This window comes from Hemicordylus capensis, chromosome 2 (assembly GCF_027244095.1).
Source record: "Hemicordylus capensis ecotype Gifberg chromosome 2, rHemCap1.1.pri, whole genome shotgun sequence".
NCBI lineage: Eukaryota > Metazoa > Chordata > Lepidosauria > Squamata > Cordylidae > Hemicordylus > Hemicordylus capensis.
Genome location: NC_069658.1, coordinates 246,433,681 through 246,453,882, shown reverse-complemented (window position 1 = coordinate 246,453,882; position 20,202 = coordinate 246,433,681). Strand labels below are relative to the sequence as shown.

Sequence of the window (20,202 nt, the reverse complement as noted above, 5' to 3'; positions counted from 1 at the left end):
GGTGCTCTGGGAGATTATCTAGGCCTGCCTAGTGGACAGGCTGGCAGTGCTGGGAAAGATTACTGCCTGAAACCTTGGAGAAGCTGCTGCCAGTCAGCGTAGACAATAGTGAGTTAGATGGACCAAGGGTCTGACTCAGTATAAGGCAGCTTCCTCTGCTCCTATCCTAGTACTGCCTTCTGAGATCCATTTAACTGGGGACTCCAGGGACTAGATGTGGAATATTGTGCATGCAAACGGAAGTATTGTCCCCCAATAAATTAATATAACTAGCCCAGTAATCTACACTCTGACCAGCAGTGGCCCTCTAGGGACTTTCCCAGCTCTGCCACCCAAGTTCCTTTTGAAGTGGATTGGTTAGGAACTGAGACTTCTGCTTACAAGGAGAAAAATTATGCATGTAAACCTCAACAAAACATCCTGCGCTGCACACACACCCCACTCCAAACAAAGAAGACAGCAAGAGTTTCCAAATGTGACAGAATAAATTTATGTTAACATCATATGACTGAAAGACACCCACAAAATGGAATAAGACATGGCTTGCAACAAGACACGCTTGTCCACTCCAAGTTTAAAAAGGTGAAATTGCCATGGGATCAACTTTTAATGTTACAATCACAAATATTCTCAATGATGGGGGGGAACCCAACTAGATCAGGGGTGGCCAATCTGAAGCTTTCCAGGTGTTTTTGGACTACAACTCCCATCATCCCCACCACAAGAAATTGTGGTGGGGTGATTGGAATTGTAGTCCAATGCCATCTGGAGACCCTCAGGTTGGTTCTTCTTCTTCCCTCATAGCCCAGACATGTATATCGTCTCCCCCACCTCCAAATGGATATTAGGATGTCTAACAAGGGGTGAGCATCAGGGAAAGTTTCCCTGTAATGTACCCATGATGACAGCTAAGGCAGTGATCCCCAGACTAGGCACCAGGAGGCACTAGTGAGCAGGGGAAGAACTCCAAGTGTGCCCCAAGAAATAAAATATCCATCAACGGGAGAATCTGTCCCTCTGTGAGTCTCTCTGCACGATTCCCTGCTCTGGTTTTGCCTCCTTCAAACTGGCCCAAGTGTTTGTTGGAGGTGCGGGAATTCTGTCCCATTGTTGAATCAGGTGTGCTTGGAGCAAGCAGCTCCAGGATACAAGCACAGGAGGCTGCTTGTTCTGTCTCTGTGTGAGTAACTGCTCTGTTTGCCTCCTTTGTGGGGAAGGTGGTAATTCTGCCCTATCTTTGCATCACGTGTAACTGGAGCAATCTGTTCTAATATACAGGCACAGTATAATAACCTGTTTTCAGAGGAGGCTGCTTGTTGCATCTCTGTGTGAGTAGCTTGTCTGGGCTTGCCTCCTTCCAATCAAGCAACCGAGAGGTATGTGCAGTTCAGTGAGTTGTTCAGAAGAAAAGCAAGGGAACCTCTTCTGAGGGCAAGTCATATTCACATTTACACATTCTACAAATGATCCTTTTAAGGAAAACAATGTGCTTCAGCTATCTGAGAAACAAAGGCCTTTTGTTGCTCCCTTGTGTGGATTCTCTGATGCCGAATTACATCTGCACTTGAAATGAAACTCTTCCCACAGACCGAACACTGGTAGGGCTTCTCTCCTGTGTGAGTTCTCTGGTGCACCATGAGGCCCGATGTATGCCTGAAGGTTTTCCCGCAGTTTACACATTTGTGTGGTTTCTGTCCTGTGTGGATTCTCTGGTGGTTAATGAGGATTATTCTCTGATTAAAGCATTTCCCACATTCTGGGCACTGATAGGGCTTCTCTCCCGTGTGGATTCTCTGATGTCTGTTCACACTGGATTTCCGGGTAAAGTTTTTCCCACAAACAGGGCATATATTCCAACTCGTCCCTTTGTAGAATCCTTGCGGGACTGCAATTCTGCAAAGATCACCAGTTGGATCAGTGACTGAGATCACCGTGGTCTTATGGTTTTCAACCTGCCTTCCTGGTCTGTCCTGGTTGCCAAAGAGTTCTTCTTCCAACTCACACTCTGATTTTTCTGAGGGCAATCCCTGTGGGTTCTTATCATGCTCATTCACCAGCATCTCACCTCCTGAAATAAAGAGGACGTTTCGCCACAGTTAAAAGGAATCTCCAAAGCCCCTCCAAAGCAAGGAATCTCCAAGGGCTTTGGAACAATCATTGAAATAAGAGCATCTCTTTCTCTGTTTGTATTCAGGAAGAACCTCAAGACTCTCCTGTTTTCTCTGGCTTTTAATTAGAATTCATTTTAAGAATTTAAAAAACGTCTTAATAATTATTTTATTCTCTTGTTTTTATTGTCATGTTTTTAAATTTGCGACTTATAAATATTTTAAATTTTGTACACCTCCTAGAGATTTATATATCAGGCGGTATAAAAATATGATTAAAAAATAAAATAAAATAAAATAAAATAAAGCAGAGAAAAATACAACAGAAAGGGTACTCTGATGCAGAAGTTCCCAACCTTGAGTCTCCAGATGTGGTTGGGCTACAAATCCCATCAAACCAGCCATAAAGGCCATTGTGGATGGGGATTGTGGGAATTGTAGTTAAACAACATCTGGAGACCCAAGACTGGGAACCCTTGCCAAGGCTATACGAGTGAGATGTAATGCCCGATGCCAGATGGAACACAGTTGGATCAGAATGGATTTGGCCATCACCAGAGTCCTATACCCAGTTGTGGTGAAAGCCACTAAAAGGATTAGACAAATGAAGGATGTAGGGTAAGTGGGTAACTTGATGATGGGGCCATAGTTCAGTGGTCGAACACTTGCTTTGCTTGCAGAAGATCCCAGGTTCAATCCCTGGTAACTCCAAACCCTGGAAAGTTGCTACCAGTCAGAGTAGACAGTACTGAACTAGAGGAACCAAAGGTCTGATTCAGCATAGGGCAGCTTCCTATGTGCCTGTTGCCAGGAGTGGCTTTGCCTAGGGGTCCCAGGTACATCTCTGGCAGCATCTCCAAGTAGGGCTGGGAGAGACGCCTGTCTGAAACCCTGAAGAGCCACTGCCAATCTGAGCAGACAGTACTGAGCTAGATGGACCAGACTGAACTCAGTATAAAGCAGCTTTCTATGTACCTATACCAGCTCAAGAGAACACCCAGTGTCAGAGGAAGTCCACTTCTGATTATTAGATGCCGAGGAGAAAGCAGGGAACGACCTTTATGCAATACTTGTGATGTTTTAGAAGCATCTTGCTGGCTACTTTGAAAACAGAAACTGCGTTAGACAGACTTTGGTCTCAGTCAACAGAGAAATTTCTACATTCCCAGCATAGATGTAGATATTGTCCCCAAGGGTACGATAGATGTAGCTGTTGGAGGAGAAGCAACACAAACCCCCAGGGATTATACAGCCACACCAAGAAGTGCATCCCAGGAAGGCCAGAGAGGAACTGGACAACAGAGTAATAGGAAATCCTCACCTGCTAAGCTGGCATATCCGTGGCTCTCTTGCTTGAACTCTCTCCAGGGACGCCTCTTCCCAGAGTCCAGTGGAGTCTGGTCCACTTGGGAGAAACTGACAGGCAACTCCGCCAATGTCTAAAAGAGCAAAAGAGGGTCCCATCAGATGCTGCTGAATATGGACGTGTTAAAACGAATACCCCTTCCAAGTTGGCTAACAGCAATCATAATATACAATTTAAAATGCATGTATATAGCCCACAAAAACGCATAAACATAGCAGAATATCAAAACAAAAGATTGAATCAGAAAGTTAGAGTTGGAAGGGAAGACCTTGGAGGTCTTCTAGCCCAGGGTTTCTCAACGTGTGGGCCTCAGATGTTATTGGACTTCAACTCCCATAATCCCCAGCCCCAGTGGCCTTTGGTTGGGAATTGTGGGAGTTGAAGTCCAATTACATCTGGCGACCCACACGATGAGGATCCCTGTATCTAGTTCAGCCCCTGATCAGTACAGGAAACTGCTACAACATCCCTGACAGATGGCTGCCAGTCTCTGCTTGGAAACCTCCAGGGAAGGAAAGTCCATCACTGCTGAGCTGCTCTAACAGTTAGGAAATTCCTCCTAATGTCTAGCCTGCATTTGCTGCTTTGTCATTTCAGCTCATTGGTTCTAGTCCTGCCATCAGGAACAACATAGAATAATTCTTTCCCTCCCCTTAAATATTTGAAGATGACTATCATATCTCCCCTTAGTCTTCTCTTCTCCATGGTAAGCATGCCCAGCTCTTTCAACTGTGCCTCGCAGCACTCGGTTTCCAGACCTCTGCCCATCTTGGTTGCCCTCCAGTCCTCTGAACCCGTTCCAGTTTGTCAAAGTCCTTCTTAAAAGGTGGGGCCCAGAACTGGACACAGTCCTTCAAGTGAAGTCTGACTAGTGCAAGACAGAGTGGAACTATGACTTCTTGTAATCTACATAAGAACAGCCCTGCTGGATCAGGTCCAAGGCCTATCTAGTCCAGGATCCTGTTTCACACACAGTGGCCCACCAGGTGCCTCTGGGAAGCCCACAGGCAAGAGGTGAGGCCATGCCCTCTCTCCTGCAGTTACTCCCCTGCAACTGGTATTTAGAGACATCTAGTCTCTTAGGCTGGAGGTGGCCTATAGCCTCTGGACTAGGAGCCACTGATAGACTTGTCCTCCGTGAATTTGTCTAAGCCCCTTTAAAACATCCGAGCTGGTGGTCACCACCACATCCTGTGGCAGATAATTCTATAGATTAATTATGTGCTGTGGGGAAAATGACTTGCTTTTGTTGGTCCTATATTTCCCAGCCTTCAGTTTCATGGGATGACCCCTGGTTCTAATGTTGTGAGAAAGGGGTCAAAATTTATCTCTATCAACTTTCTCTACGCCATGCATAATTTATAGGCCTCTATCATGTCGCCCCCCTCAGTCCCAGGTGTTGTAGCCTTGCCTCATAAGCAAGCTGCTCTGTACCCCTGATTATCTTGGTTGCCCTCTTCTGAACCTTCTCCAGTTCTTTAATGTCCTTTCCTGAGGTATGGTGATCAGAACTGTACACAGTAGTCCAAATGTGGCCGCACCATAGTTTTGTATAAGGGCTTTATAATATCAGCAGTTTTATTTTCAATCCCTATCCTAATGATTCTAAGCATGGAATTGGCTGTTTTCACAGCTGTTGCACATTGAGTTGACACTTTCAATGAGCTGTCCACCAAAACTCCATAATTCCTCTCCTGGTCAGTCACCAACAGCTCAAGCCTGATCAGCGTATATGTGAAGTTGGGATTTTTTGCCCCAATATGCATCACTTTACACTTGCTAACACAGAACTGCAAATGCCATTTTGTTGCCCACTCCCTCCAGTTTGGAGAGATCCTTTTGGAGCTCCTCACAATCCGTTTTGGATTTCACTACCCTAAATAGTTTGGTGTCATCTGCAAATCTGGCAATCTCTCTGCTTACCCCAATATCTAGATCATTTATGAATAAATTAAAAACCACTGGTCCCAGCACAGATCCCTGGGGGACCCCACTAAACCCTTCAAATATTATACATAGTGTCTGAAATGTGCAAAAATGTCCATAACAGAATCAGAAATGATGTCCAAAAATTCTGATTCCGTTACTGACATATTTTGCAGGTTTCATACTCTATCAATAATATTTAACGGTTTTGTAAAAACATGGACATGTCGTAGGAGATGTTCTCTTGCCAATCAACCTGAAAATTTGCTGTTGGCTACAGTCATTGAAAAAGTGGTACCATGCCTGATTCCGTTACCCTCTGAATCACCCTCTTACAACAGTCACTGAGTCTCAGTCACTGAGGTGACCCCACAGCAGATAAAACTGGAACTAGAGGAGAGGCAGCTGCACTGCAGGGAAGCCCAATGGCAGGAGTAGCTGACGGCAACAGAACCAGTGTTTCCTCTAAGGCATGTGCATGTGCGCATGCTCCCAAGTTTTTTGATGTCAACAATTTTAGATCCCACTCAGGTTGAATCAGGAAGGCCCCACTCTGAATGCACATGTGCACACACTGCCTTGATACTGCTGCCCCAAACAAAACTCACTCCGCACACAGATGAAATAATTGAGAGAGAACACTGAACAGAACCCCAGTTTTCAGGGGGTTCCATTGCTGTCACTCAGTCACAACAGTCTCAGTCACTGAGGAGAAAGGAAGAAGAAAGGAAAGGCTTAACGTTGGTGGACAAGAGCCACATTCTGCCCAGTTACATCAACAACTCTAGTCCCCCCCAAATGACTGAGGATCAGATGCGCTCACCTGTTTCTCCTCCCTCTCGGCCTCTCCATGCTGGAGCAGGAACTCCTCGGCCAGGGCCACCGCATGGCCGCAGGTCTCTGGCTGACCTTCCCTCACCCAGCTCTGGATCTCCAAGGGCAGGATGCTGAGGAACTGCTCCAGGATCACCAGCTCCAGCATCTGCCCTTTGGTGCGCCTTTCCGGCTTCAGCCACCCGTGGCAAAGTTCCTGGAGGCGGCTGCAAGCTGCTCTCGGCCCTCCTGCCTGCTGGTAGCAGAAGTCCCGGAAACGCTGGCGCAGGACCTCAGTGCTGATGGTCCCCTCCCTCAGAATCGCCTCCTTCACTTTTAGGCCACCCTCTCGACCACCAGGTTTTGATGTCCTAGTGAATGTTTGTTCTCCCACTCCAAAGGCTGGCTTGAACCTCGTCATCTCCTTCTCTCCCTGACGGATGCCAGAGAGAACAAGAGAGGTCCTGGCCTCTGATAGGCATACATTTCCCCACAAAGAATGAGGGGGTTCCGTTGCTGTCAGCAGCTCCTGCCGCTGGGCTTTCCCGCAGTGTAGCTGCCTTTCCTTTGGTTCCAGTTTAATCTGCTGTGGGGTCACCTGATGCAGAACCTCTCCCAGAACCCCCACCTGGACAACATGGAGGCTGTTTGGGAGTTCTTCTGGTGCCCCAACAAGTGTGTGCCTTTCTGGGACCTCCTCTTTCATTTTCGTTCTTGGATGATGTTTCTTGTCTTCCAAATTCAGTGTCTAGCCAACAAAGCAAGAAATGATATTCAGCCTAAGAGCAAAATAATACACATTGGAGCAGATAAAGCCTCATTTGACATATACAGCAGAGCAGTGGGTTCTAAGCCACCTAATGGTGCAGTGGGGAAATGACTTGACTAGCAAGCCAGAGGTTGCCAGTTTGAATCCCCACTGGTATTTATTTATTTATTTATTTATTTATTTGGTTTCTATACCACCCTTCCAAAAATGGCTCAGAGAAATAATAAATAAACAAGATGGAACCCTGTTCCCAAAGGGCTCACAATCTAAAAAACCCCCATAAGATATACGGTGCTAACTTGGCAAAGAGGCACCTTTTAACGTAGTGATTCTCTTTATTTATCAGGGGGAGAGTAACTGGCCCTATCCACCCCCAGCACAGTACCCCTCCAGTGACTGTTGCTGGCATCTATCTTATGGTGTGTGTTTTTAGATTTTGAGCCCTTTGGGGACAGGGAGCCATCTTATGTATTTATTATTTCTCTGTGTAAACCGCCCTGAGCCATTTTTTGGAAGGATGGTATAGAAATCAAACAAACAAACAAACAAACAAACAAACAAACAAACAAACAAACAATATTGGCAGCCTGTTCAGGTTTTTTTTTAAGCTGCAGGAGATAACAATGGTCAACCCCTCCTGTATTCTACCAAAAACAACCACAGGGCTCTGTGTTCACCAGGAGTCGACACTGACTCGACAGCACACTTTACCTTTAGTGAGTTCTAACTGCTAACGGAGCCAAGATTTTGTGAGGCTGATGGCTTGAAAAGGAGACCAGACATGGAGGAGGAGGACAGGTCTCTCAATGGCCTTTAGTCAGGACTGCTAAATTGAACCTCCAGGTTCTGAGGCAATCTACCTCTGAATACCTGCTGCTGGGGGGGAGGAATAGGGGAGGGTTGTTGCCTTCCTGCCTGACTTGTGGTCTTCCCAGAAGCATCTAGCCATTGACTACTGGAAACAAGATACTGTTCTGTCTTTAGCTCGATTAGAGAAGAGAGCTGGTCTTGTGGTAGCAAGGGTACCATGCACACAGGTACAGTTATCCTCACATTATGTTGGATACAGGATACAGGCACGACCGTACACTTCCTGTCTGTAACACGCATTTGAGAGGTCTGCACTCAGGTTCACTTTTAAAATGAAAGTGGGTACAGCTATTCACACAAAAATGTGTCTCTGTGTTTGTGTACAGGAATCTGAACACTCGTGCAACATAATGTTTGAATAAGGGTCCTCTCCCTTTCTTTCCTGTCCCTGACGAGCTGAGCTGGGTGCATAAGGAAATAGCAGTACAAACAAGGTACTCCAGTTTCCAATCCTGTGTTCCCTCTTCTTACCCAAAGGATATTCCGTCTACTGCCTTTTTGCTGCCACTGCTTTAGAATCGCATTGCTGCCCCCAACCCAAAAAAGTCCCCTTAGAATTCACTGCTCTCACGTGATCCCCACAAAAGTCTCTGTGCTGAGAAATTGAAAATCCAGTTTTTGGGAAAGGGAGGCGCGCGCCTCTCCTTTGGAAATAAGAAGGACCATCCTGTTGCCTAGACCCACCCACCCCACTCCGCCACATTCCCATGCCTCTCTAGGAACCAGTGCTCGGCCAGATTAACCCCTTAGACTAGGGTACAAAATTGTGCTCTCTATTGGACATTGTGGTCGGAATAGATTCTCAAACTTGGGTCCCCAGATGTTGTTGGGGACTTCCAACTTCCATCATTCCCAGAAACAATTGATGGGGAAGGTGGGGGTTGTAGTCCAACAACATCTAGGGACCCAAGCCTGAGAACCGCCACATTTTAGAATTTCCTAATGAATCTAATATACCTATAAATGAATAAATACTTGGGTTTTTTAAAAATCCTGGCTGCTGTTTGTTTCTTTTTTCAATTGTTGCATAGTTTTAATTTGATTTTGATGGATTTTTATTGTATTTTCATTCTGTAAACTGCCTTGGGATAAAATGTATGACATGAAATATATCTGTCCCAAAGGAAAATTCTTCAACTGGGAAGACAACTTTGTATTGTACATTTTCTGCACCCTCCCCCCTGCCCCCCGCTATTTCTGTGCCTGGTGCTGCATCATTAAGCCATAAACTTCCAGCAGCTTTTATTACGGTGTGTGTGTGGGGGGGGGGCACTTCCTGTTCAACCTGGAATGCATGTGTAGTGGCCATTTGGATTAACAGTCCCTCCAAGTGACAGAGTCACCTTAAGTGGCGCAGCGGGGAAATGCTTGACTAACAAGCAGAAGGTTGCCAGTTCGAATCCTGCTGCTACTATATCGGGCAGCAGATATAGGAAGATGCTGAAAGGCATCATCTCACACTGTGAGGGAGAAGGCAATGGTAAACTCCTCCTGTATCCTACCAACAAAACCACAGGAGTCGAATCTTTACTAAGTGACAGAGGAATGATCCAAGAGGAAATGGAGACACCCCCTGAAGGACATCCCAACTGGCATGCTCTCAGTGGGTCCGTGCCGACTCCTTCTCAATCCTAATCAAGATAGTTTAAAATATCCTCTTTCTTCACCTCAAATTGGCCAGTTCCTCATCCTCCAAGCCTAAGAAGCTCCAGAGAGGGTATATCCTCCACCGTGAAGACAGATGCAAAGAATTCTTTCAGCTTCTCTGCAATCTCCTTATCATCTGTTATAATCCCTTTCACCCTTTATCATCTAAGGGTGTTTAATTTTGTATTTTAAATTAATTATGTGTACCTAGAGATACACATATTCAGGCGGTATATAAATATGATATATACATAATCAATAAGACAAAGCAGACGAGGTTATCAGCTTCAAGGAGCATACGATCTAAATATTAACACAAAGAAGGCAACAGCGGAAATAGAGGGAAATTGAAGTAGTGGGAAGACTGCATTTACTTGAATAGAGGAGGATCCTGAATTTAAGACGACCCTCTTAAAATATGGTTTAAAGAAAGGTTATTACCCAAAAGGAAGAGGAGCCTGAATTTAAGACGACTTCTCAATTTCTAACCCCAAAGAACTTGGGGAAAACCTAGTCTTTGATTAAGGTAAATACAGCATCTGATTATTTCATGCACATGCACTTCGGTTTTCTTGTAGCAGGCGATGCCGAAAGCTCATGCTACGACAAATTTGTTCGTCTTTAAGGTGCCGCAAGACTTTAGTTGCTTTTGCTTCGTAGAGCTGCGCAGGATGCAAGCAGAGAGCCCGGTTCTTCCGCGGCTCCCTCTCAACCTGGGGGCCTGGGGTAAAACGGCCTTGGGAGAGGAGAGAGACTTCATGTGCTCGACCAATGGGTTAAAGCCAGAGAGTGGCGCCTCCTAGAGAGGCGTGGGAATTTTGTTGGGGGGGAGGAGAAGGAGGCGTTTAGGGGAGAGGGTGCTGCTTCCTTTTCCTTTCCTGCAACTAGAAGCTGCACTTTGAAATTCTCAGCAGAGGGCAAGAGGGATAGTAGCTGGTAACATTTTTTTTTTTTTTGGAGGGGTGGAGACTGCTTTCAAAGAAGGGGGGCATGGAGGGGTCCCGAGGGAGGGGAACCCCAGGATTAACAGTCCTAATTGGTTGGGAAATGCATGGGTGTGGGGACTGGGGAGAGAGAACTGAGACATATCCTTCCCTCTGCTTACTTCCCCAGGATGCAACAGAGACAGGCTTCTTAGTGCCTTTTCTAGTTTGGGGGATTTCTAGCAGAAGATCTTTCCTCTCTGCCCTTGGAGGGCTGTGAAGCTGCCTCTGCTGGTGCATTTCTTCCTTCTGTGCTGCTCTCCCATGAAAGGTACAGGGAGCCTTTTTGAACTTAAGGGAAGGGTTTTTTGTTTTTGTATGTTGTTATTTCCCAAGTCTGGGTTGTGTCTCCATGGGGTGAGAGAGCCTGTCTCGGTTTTGCACATTTCACTGTGCTGAGAACTGAAAGACTCCCATTTGGAGGCAGTTAGCAGTCTGGTGGGGGCTGGGGGGGAAGACTGAATTCAAAGAAGGGGGTGGATCTCTTATTCAGTATTTATCAGGGTGAGTGCAACTGGCCCTGTCCAACCCTAGCACAGTTTATCTGCAGCGGTGGTTACTGGCATCCACCTTATGGTTCTTTTCAGATTGCGAGCTCTTTTGGGACAGGAAACCATTTGATTGATTGATTATTTATTTTTCTATGCAAATTTCCTTGAGAAGTTTTGTTGAAAGCAATATATAAATACATGTTGTAGTAGCAGGCACCACTGAATAGTGATTGCTGCGGAGGCAAGCAATAGGGGAGGGAGTGTCACCTTTCTAAGCTTCTAGGGTTCCTGGAGGCATTAGTTGGCAACAGTTGGGAAAAGAGAGAGTGAATGCAGAGAAGGGGACCATGGATTGGGCTGCAGGCCTAAACATTCCCATGATAGGATTCTGCAGAGCTATTCTTGCATTCTTGGCTATGATGACTGAATGGAACTTCCATATTTGGAAGCAGTCTACCTCTGAACAACAGTTGCTGGGGGGGGCAAGCCACAGGGGAGAATTATGTCTTACTTGGGGGATTCTCGGAACCATCAGGACTGACAACTGTTGGAAGCAGAATGTTGGACTGACAGTCCCTTGGTATGATCTAACAAGGCTCTTTTTACAGAATTAATTTTCACTAACGTTAGATATCAAAACCCCAACCTCCCAAAAAAGTTTCATACAAAAAATTATCCACAGTGCAGCAAAATATGGGCATTGCAAAGGGTGTTTATCAAGCACATGCAAAGTAATCAGAAAAAGCAATTATAGTCCCATCATTCTTATTTTAGAAAGAACGTCCATCCCAAATGTAAAATACTTTCTAACAAAGCTCTTCTTATGAGCTATTTCTTAGAATGAAGGAGGGATCCTGTATTGCTGTCACAACCTTTCTCACACCTGAGACAATTTGGCTTAGCTGCTTGCCGGTATATGCATACCTCTGATTCTGCACAGCTTAATCTGTCTTAATGGTTTGCATCTAACTGTGCATCTTATATATTAATTAGGCAATTATTGTACTGTCATGAATTTGGAGGGAAGAGCCTGCAAGCTGGGCTGTATCGCCATATCACTGCCAGGAGCTAGAAAGGACATAGGAAGTTGCCTTATACCTTGGTCCATCTAGCTCAGTATGGTCTACACTGACTGGCAGTGGCTCTCCAGGGTTTCAGGTGGGTCCTTTCCCAACCCAGCTTGGAGATGCTAGGGACTGAACCTCCTCTACTGCTGAGCTATGGCCCCAAGGCTCTGTAGAGAGATGGAAGGGCTTTTCCTCTGGAGGAAACCTTGGAACCTGAATCCAGCCTTTGGTCCAACTAACTTGGTATTGTCTACACTAGGGATTCTCAACGTTGGGTCCCCAGATGTTATTGGACTTCAACTCCCATAATCCCCAACCAAAGGCCATTGGGGCTGGGGATTATGAGAGTTGAAGTCCAGTAACATCTGGGGACCCAATGTTGAGAATCCCTGGTCTACACCCTGACTGGCAGCAGCTCTCCAGGATTTCAGGATTTCTCCCCAACCCTTCCCCCGGCTAACCCTTCCTGGATATGCCAGGGATTGAACCTGGGACCTCCTTCATGCAAAGCAGGGGCTCTACCACTGAGTTACAGCCCCACACCAGCAGGTTACATAGGAAGCTACTTTATACCAAGTCTGACCCTTGGTCCATCTAACTCAGGGCTGCTCAACTTTAGCCCTCCTGCAGACGTTGGCTTACAATTCCCATAATCCCTGGCTATTGACCACTGTGGCTGGGGATTATGGGAGTTGTAGTCCAAAAACAGCTGGGGGTGGGTGGATCTTGGTTGAGCAGGCCTGACATAAACCTGCTGTTGTCCACACTGCTTGGCAGCAGCTCTACAGGGTTTCAGGCGGGGCGGGAGGTGGGGCATTCCCAGCCCTACCTGGACGATGCTGGCAGGGACTGAACCTGGGACCTTCCACATGCAAAGCATGCACTGTACCACTGCCCTTTCCTCTGCAGAAAGTCCCAGCTGGAGAGCCCTGTTATTCCCAGTTAAAGGATCTTAGGTGCAGCTCTCATAACACTTTCCGCCTGAGATCTTGGAGAGATGTTGCCAGTCAGAGTAGGCAGTATTGAGCTAGACAATCCAATGGACAGACTCAGTAGGAGGCAGCTTCCAATGGTTCATCAGAAGCATCCGTAGGTCAGTGGCAGAACATCTGCTTTGTGTGCAGAAAAGTCCAGGTGCAACTCAGCTTAAAAGTGGGACCCTGGGGATCCCTTCCTGTCAGAGAAGGCTGTAATGGGTTAGATGGATAACTCCTCCTTCAACCCCCTCCTTATCCCCTGCTAACTTGGCAAAGAGGCACCTTTTAATGTGGTGATTCTCTTTATTTAGCAGGGGGAGAGCAACCGGCCCTATCCAGCCCCAGCACAGTACCTCCCGTGACTGTTGCTGGTATCTGTCTTGTGTTGTTGTTTTTTAAAGATTGTGAGCCCTTTGGGATCCATCTTATTTATTTATTATCTCTCTGTGTAAACCGCCCTGAGCCATTTTTGGAAGGGTGGTATCAGAATCGAATAAATAAATAAATAAACAAACACCCACCTTTCCTTGTGCCCTTCTGGGGTAATCCCTTAAGCTTCATGTCAAACTGTGACCAGTTGCATTTAGGTAGCTGCCTTATACTGAGTCAGACTCTTGATCCATCTAGGTCAGTATTGTGTGCTCTGGCAGGCAACAGCTTGCCAAGGTTTCAGCCAGATGGTTCGCTGTTCCAAACGGGCTGACAATCCAAAAGTAAACTCAAGGGAGATACCAGCAACAGCCAGTAGAGGGCTGAAAACTGACAGTTGGGCTGAAAACTGACACTTGCTCTCCCCCTGCCCAGTTAGCAGGAGTGATTTAGATTTTTCTGACCGTCTGTGCAAGGTCTGGAATCCACCTGCGAAAATGGCATGTTTCTATCTTTTGAGGTTTGGTCTGCGAGTTTAATGTCAGTCGGTGAGAGCTTACAGTTTGCAAGCATATGGACGTCTTATCTCTCTGTGATTTTAGTCCAGGTCTGCTCAACTTGTAGGCCTACAACTCCCATAATCCCTGGCTATTGGCCACTGTGGCTGGGGATTATGGGAGTTGTAGTCCAAAAACAGCTGGGGGGGCATAGAACACTAGGCCTGTTCTAGTCTTTTTCTAGCTCTGTGAGGTCTCATTCTCCATGTTTGCCAATGGGAGAGTTTTTCCAGATTTTCCTGGAAAGTGATGAATTTTTCTGGCAGACTGGCAAGGTCTGGAATCTACCTGCGAAAAGGGCATGTTTCTATCTTTTTTTATTTGGTCTGGGAGATTCATGTCAGTCAGTGAGTGAGGGACACACAGCTTTATTTTATAGATGTTTTGTTGCTTTATTGGGTATTCCAATAAATTCTTTCTATGTTGAGCCAAGAATTTGTTTCAGTATATTGTTTAAGCTGCTTTGTTCTTATTGATCCCCTATCCCCACCCCTCACAAATATTATTTCAGTTCAGCTACTTGAAAAAGATACAGCGTGGGAAATCAATATGGTTTGGTGTTCTTTAGAAAATTGAATATGAAGGTAAAATGCCAGGTGAGATCACAATCTGTTTAGAGCAGGGATAGGCAATGTGTGGCGCTTCAGATGTTGTTGAACTACAACTCCCATCACCCCCAGCCACAATTTATTACAGTTGGGGATGATGGGAGTTGTAGTTCAGCAATATCTGGAGAGCCATATATTGCTTACCCCTGATTTAGGGCATCAGGAAAATTTGCATAGTAAAATTTTATGAAGAAAAATGTATGTAAATTGTAGGCAAATGGGGAGGAAATGCATAGGGAAGTTTTCTGGGAAATGATTTGCACATTTCCCCAGAAAATCTTTCGACCACTCTGTGGCTGACCCTCTTCTTTGGAACACTCTTCCCCCTGCTGGATTCATTCAGCCCCCTCTCTGGCTGCTTTTAAGGCCCTTTTTAAGACACACCTGTTTTGCCAGGTGTTTGCCCTTTAATAATTTTTTTAAAAAAATGATTGATGTTGGTATTTCTGTTGTTCACCGCCTAGAGTCTTTGGGGGAGGCAGTATATAAGGAGCTTTAATAAATAAATAAATAAACTTAATTTTTTCCAAAAAATCCTATCTCAGATGCTGACCTGAGCTCCTTAGAAGACAGGCAGGCTGTAAAGTTAATAAATAAATAAATATATGTGACTACCAGCTGAAAAATCTAGTGAATGGAACATGAAGCCCAAGTACAAGATGTTTATGCGTATTTGGTTGTAAGTGGTTATTCTCCTATGGTGGGGGGTAGGTGACTTTGGCATGTTGCTGAACTACAGCTTCAGCTGTTGTTGAACTACAATTTCCACAGTCAGTTGTGGCTGGGGATTATGGAACTTGTAGTTCAGCAACAGCTGGAGGGCCAAGGTTGCCTATCCCTGCTCTGATGTTTGAACATCTGAGTTTGTGGATCCAGCAATGAATAATTGAGCCTTTTTGTACCTCAACTCTCACATGTGTTTATCTCTCTCTCCTTAATCAGAGAAGGGGACACAATCACCTTCGACATAGCCCCTGTTCTGTCAGGAGACGGATCCTTCAAAACCTCGCCATCTCCCTCTGATCAACCTGACAAAATTGCCAGAGACTTGTTGTGGGACTCTTCCACCACCTATGCAGAAAAAGGCTGGGGTTATGATAAGAAGGAGAGCCAGCTGGGCTGAGCAAAGAGCAAAATGGCCTCAGAAGAAGGTGCGGTGGCCATCACAGGTCTCCAGTTTGAAGGCGTGACGGAGAAGGGAGTGAAAACAGAAGAGCTGGATGTTTCAGGTCCTGCACCGTCACGGGGTCCAAAGCGATCCAGAAAATCCTCTCACGTTGCCCATTCCGGAACCATTGGGGAATGTCTGAGCTGGGCAGCCGCAAAACAGGCCGACCGTGAGCCTGACGATGGGTTGCTGTCACAGTGCTGGGAAGCCCAGTGGCAGGAGTTCCTCAAGACGGTTCAGTCTCCGTATTCAGGCTGGAGCAATTCACAGTTCTCAGGAACCACCACCTTTCTGGCTCCATCAGAGACATCTCCCGGCATCTACCAGGGGCCCACACAAGAGGCAGCGAGCGGACTCCTTTTGGGACTGAGAGAGGGCTCCCCAAAGACAGATCTGAATGCGAATCCTGGAGGGAAGGCAGATTTTGGAGGCGTGAAGGGAGAGATTGTGGATGAGCAGGCCCTCGGGGTCGAAGTGCAGCGGCAGCGCTTCCGGTGGTTCTGCTACCAGGAGGCGGAGGGGCCTCGGGAGGTTTGTATCCGGCTGCAGGAACTCTGCCTGCGGTGGCTGAGGCCGGAGATGCACACCAAAGAGCGGATTGTGGAGCTGATCATCTTGGAACAGTTCTTGGCCATCCTGCCGGGGGAAATCCAGAGTTGGGTTGGGGAAGGCAGCCCAGAGACCTGCGCCCAGGCGGTGGCCCTGGCGGAAGATTTCCTGCTGAGGCAGCGAGAAGCCGAGAGATGGCAGCAAGAGGTAAAAGCAGTTTGCTCTTGATAAACTCAGGGAATCAGTCTAGAATTAGTGATGGGCATGGCCCTTGTTTCTGTTGCATGACAAGTGGGGCTGAAGGGTAGTACCTTGAAAGGTCAATTAGGGTAGCACAAGCAGGTACACACTTGGATTAGCTGAGGTGACGCTGCAGATAAAGCTCTATTCAGGCATTATGTTTTACCTGCTTTCAGATCTTTATGTACACATACGTGTCTTTGTGTGAATGGCTGTATCTGTGTTCTTTTAAAAAGTGAACTTGGATGCAGGCCCTCGAAACACAGGATACAGAAATGAAGGGTACTGCTGTACCTGTCTTAATCAAAATTTGTGAATAACTGTACAAGTGTTCAGATCTGTACCTAGACTTATTCAGACATGATGTTGCAATAGTGTACACAGGTACATGTTTTTGTATGAATGGCTGTATCTGTGTTCATTTTAGAAGTGAACCTGGGTACAGGCTGTTCCAATGCAGGATACAGATAGGTAGTGTATTGCTGTACGGTACAGAGAGAGTGCCTTGCCCTATATGTCCTGACCCGGACCTTGAGATATTTTTCGGAGGCCCTGCTCCAAGGTGGGTGGCTACTAGAGAGAGGGTCTTTGGTGGCACCCCATTTATGGAATAGCCTCCCCATTAAGGTTTGCCTGGTATCATCACTTTGAACATAAAAACATAACAGCCCTGCTGGATCAGGCCCAAGGCATATCTAGTCCAGCATCCTGTTTCATACAGTGGTCCACTAGATGTGACTGAGAAGCCCACTGGCAAGAGCTGAGGGCATGCCCTCACTCCCTGCAACTGGTATTTAGAGGCATCTTTCCTCTGAGGCTGTAGGTGGCCCTCAGACTAGTAGCCATTGATAGACCTGTCCTCCATGAATTTATCTAAACCCCTCTTAAAGCCCTCCAGGCTGTCACGATATCTTGTGGCATAGAATTCCATAGGTTGATTATGTTTTGTGTGGAAAGGAAAAAGTATTTCCTTTTGTCGATCCTAAATTGGCAATCAGTTTCATAAGTTGACCCCTGGTTCTAGTGTTATGAGAGAGGGGAAAAGAATTCTCTCTATCAACTTTCTCCATACTATACATGATTTTATAGACCTCTATCATTTCATGGTGTGTGTGTGTGTGGGGTGTGTGTGTGTGTGTGTTTATTTGATAGTTTAATGCTGTGTTGTGAGCTGCCCAGAGGACAATTTGTTCTGGGGCGGCTAACAAGCAAAGTTTATTATTATTATAACCTGCGTTCAACATAACATGTAAATGAATAGCTGTACCTGTATACAGAGCTGATGTTTTATGAATGCTGAACATAACTTGTGAACAGGGCTATAGTCATTCACCCAAAACATGTACAAGTGTACAGACATCTGTACACTCATACAGCCTTAACGTCTGAAGAGGGCTCCTGCTTACACTGTACACAGGTTGTATGAGCATTGAACATAATGTGTGAATAAGGCTAATGTAGTAGGATCACAGTGAAGGTTCAGCTCTAGGAAGACGTTCAGTAGTAACAGCTATGTTGCTTGGACACAGGCTAGAGCACAAATAGCTAACCCAGGGATTCTCAAACTTGTGTCCCCAGATGTTGTTGGACTACAACTCCCATCATCCTACCCACTGGCTGGATATGATGGGAGTTGTAGTCCGACAACCTCTGGGGACACAAGGTTAAGAACCTTGGGTAGTTTGTTGCGCTGAATTGTTGCCATTGGGAACTTTGTGGAATAACGGGGGCCAGGGTTCCGAGGGCTGACATGATGAGGGAAATTCCTCAAAGCAGTCTCGTGAAAAAGACAGGTTAGGCAATGCCAGTGTTGATTTCCACCCTCCAAGATTCTTGCTTATGGATTTCAGGTGCTGGGAGAATTCGAGGAGGTGGCCATGAGTTTCTCTCGAGAAGATGAGGCTCCTTCAGGCACTGAGGAGAGGCAGCCCTCAAGAGAGATCAAGCAGGAGGGGACCAGCTTGCTGGGTAAGAAAGATTCACTTTGCCTATAGACTTGCATAGGTAGCTGCCTTATTTTCAGTCAGGCTGTTGGTCTGTCTGCCTCAGAATTGCCTGCTCTGACTGGCAGCAACTCTCCCAGGTTTCAAACAGGAGCTTAACCCAGCCCTGCCAGGAGATACTGCCAAGGATTAAACTCTGGATCTTCTGCATGCAAAGCAGGCCTCTTCCACTGAGCAATGGAAGCCCCTGAAAAACATAAGAAGCTGCCTTGTCTGAGTCAGGCCCTTAATCCATCTAGGTTGGTCCTGTCTGCACTGACTGGCCGCAGTTCTCCAGGGTTTCTGACAAGATCGGGAGCAGCCAGGAAATGAACCTGGGACCTTCTGCAGGCAAAGCAAGGGCTCTGCCACAGAGCTACAACCCCTCCCCTTTTAATATTGTCTCATTCTGTGGCATCTTCAGTAAGGTACAGACTGGGGCACCGTTAGGCCCAGACCCAAGGGCCCAGGTCTGTGTGCCCTCTTTTCCCCCAAGGGGAAAAGAGGTCCCCTTCTATATTTCTGGAATGACTTGTCCTAGAGTTCTGAAATTTGGCAAAGATATAGGACAGGTTAGCAGAACTCTGTGTATTGATTTTGAAGCAGATTGGCCAGTGTGTTGATTTTTAATGATTTTGTGAATTATTGAAAAAGAAACTTCAAAAAAGTCCTATAAGTGGCTTGTTTCATGGCAGAAAATTACAAAAACTTCTGGAAGTGAAGCCCACCACCCTACCGTGCCACCCTGGACCATCATTCCATGCCCATGGGAGGGATTCTGCCTTTTGCCTTAATTTAAAAAAGTGCAATATGCCCCACTTCCTTTTGCTGAACCTTTTACTTTTGTAGAATGGCTGAGCTTAGAGTTCATAAATTGGGCATATATGTAGCCCAAGATGGCAGGACTGTTGTGTATTTTTATTTCAAGGAAATTATTATTTATTTATTATTATTGTTATTTTATTTTTACATTTTATATCCCACTCTTCCTCTAAGGAGCCCAGAGCAGTGTACTACATATTTCAGTTTCTCCTCACAACAACCCTATGAAGTAGGTTAGGCTGAGAGAGAAGTGACTGGCCCAGAGTCACCCAGCAGATATCATGGCTGAATGGGGATTTGAACTTGCGTCTCCCTGGTCCTAGTCCAGCACTCTAACCACTACACCACCCTGGCACTCTCAATCAGTCAATCCTGTGATTTTTAATGATTCTCCTGCCCCTACTGCAGTAAAGCTGTCAGAAAGAGTTATCTCTATCCATAAAGTACTTCATACCCAGTGAAAGTGGAACTAACTGTTACGTCTGAATAAACAATCAACAATCAATATATTTTATATATATATTTACAAATGCACTGTGTTCAAGTTGATTTGCAATCCAAAGGTTCTGCATGAGAACTGTGAAGCAAGGGGCATGTGCTGTGGTTTTAATTCCCCACCCCCTTACAAATGCACTATATGTCCAAGTTGGTTTTGTGTTTGAACTGTGGAGCAAGGGACACGTGTTGTGTCCCAGTTAGTTTGTGAATGGTCAGGAAGCTGTGTGAATCCCTTGGGGCTAGCAAAGTGGTTTTTTGGGGTCGGAGGGGCAAATGCTCTCTGGTCAAGATCTGTGGGATTGTGGTGAATGATCAAGAAAATGTATGGATCCTTTGGGAGTTGTGTAGTCTTTTTCTTTTCTCAAATACACTCTGGCCTAGACCTGTGTGTC

The 20,202-nt window shown here is 46.0% G+C and overlaps 2 protein-coding genes across 5 annotated transcripts in view; one reads left to right on the top strand and one right to left on the bottom strand.

Moving 5' to 3' along the window:
• Positions 1 to 477: 477 nt before the first annotated feature.
• On the bottom strand, positions 478 to 13,987 carry LOC128342668 (zinc finger protein 24-like). Its single transcript, XM_053290326.1, has 4 exons — positions 13,947 to 13,987; positions 6,224 to 6,961; positions 3,430 to 3,547; positions 478 to 2,068 (listed from the first exon to the last, which is right to left on the bottom strand). Exons 2-4 carry the CDS (start codon positions 6,917 to 6,919, stop codon positions 1,473 to 1,475), a joined length of 1,410 nt encoding a protein of 469 aa, XP_053146301.1. The 5' UTR covers positions 6,920 to 6,961; positions 13,947 to 13,987; the 3' UTR covers positions 478 to 1,472.
• The window catches only part of LOC128342582 (zinc finger protein 420-like), a 23,891-nt gene continuing 13,982 nt past the window's right edge, over positions 10,294 to 20,202 (top strand). For 2 of the 4 annotated variants that reach the window (XM_053290013.1, XM_053290010.1), the window contains exons 1-4: positions 10,294 to 10,435; positions 10,613 to 10,753; positions 15,494 to 16,475; positions 18,359 to 18,476. In XM_053290013.1, coding sequence (XP_053145988.1) covers positions 15,687 to 16,475; positions 18,359 to 18,476 — 907 coding nt within the window. In that variant the 5' untranslated portion in view covers positions 10,294 to 10,435; positions 10,613 to 10,753; positions 15,494 to 15,686. Of the gene's footprint in view, positions 10,436 to 10,612; positions 10,754 to 13,801; positions 13,935 to 14,454; positions 14,540 to 15,493; positions 16,476 to 18,358; positions 18,477 to 20,202 lie in introns of those variants that run through there. The other 2 variants (XM_053290011.1, XM_053290012.1) reach the window with 2 other exon arrangements.

Bases quoted from the DNA above. Each gene is read 5' to 3' on its own strand.
- LOC128342668 (XM_053290326.1), bottom strand. From the start codon at position 6,919: ATGAAAGAGGAGGTCCCAGAAAGGCACACACTTGTTGGGGCACCAGAA. The intron at 3,548-6,223 runs GTGAGCGCATCT...TTGCTCTTTTAG, and splicing joins CCGAGAGGGAGGAGAAACAG to ACATTGGCGGAGTTGCCTGT. The intron at 2,069-3,429 runs GTGAGGATTTCC...TCTTTATTTCAG, and splicing joins CGGATATGCCAGCTTAGCAG to GAGGTGAGATGCTGGTGAAT.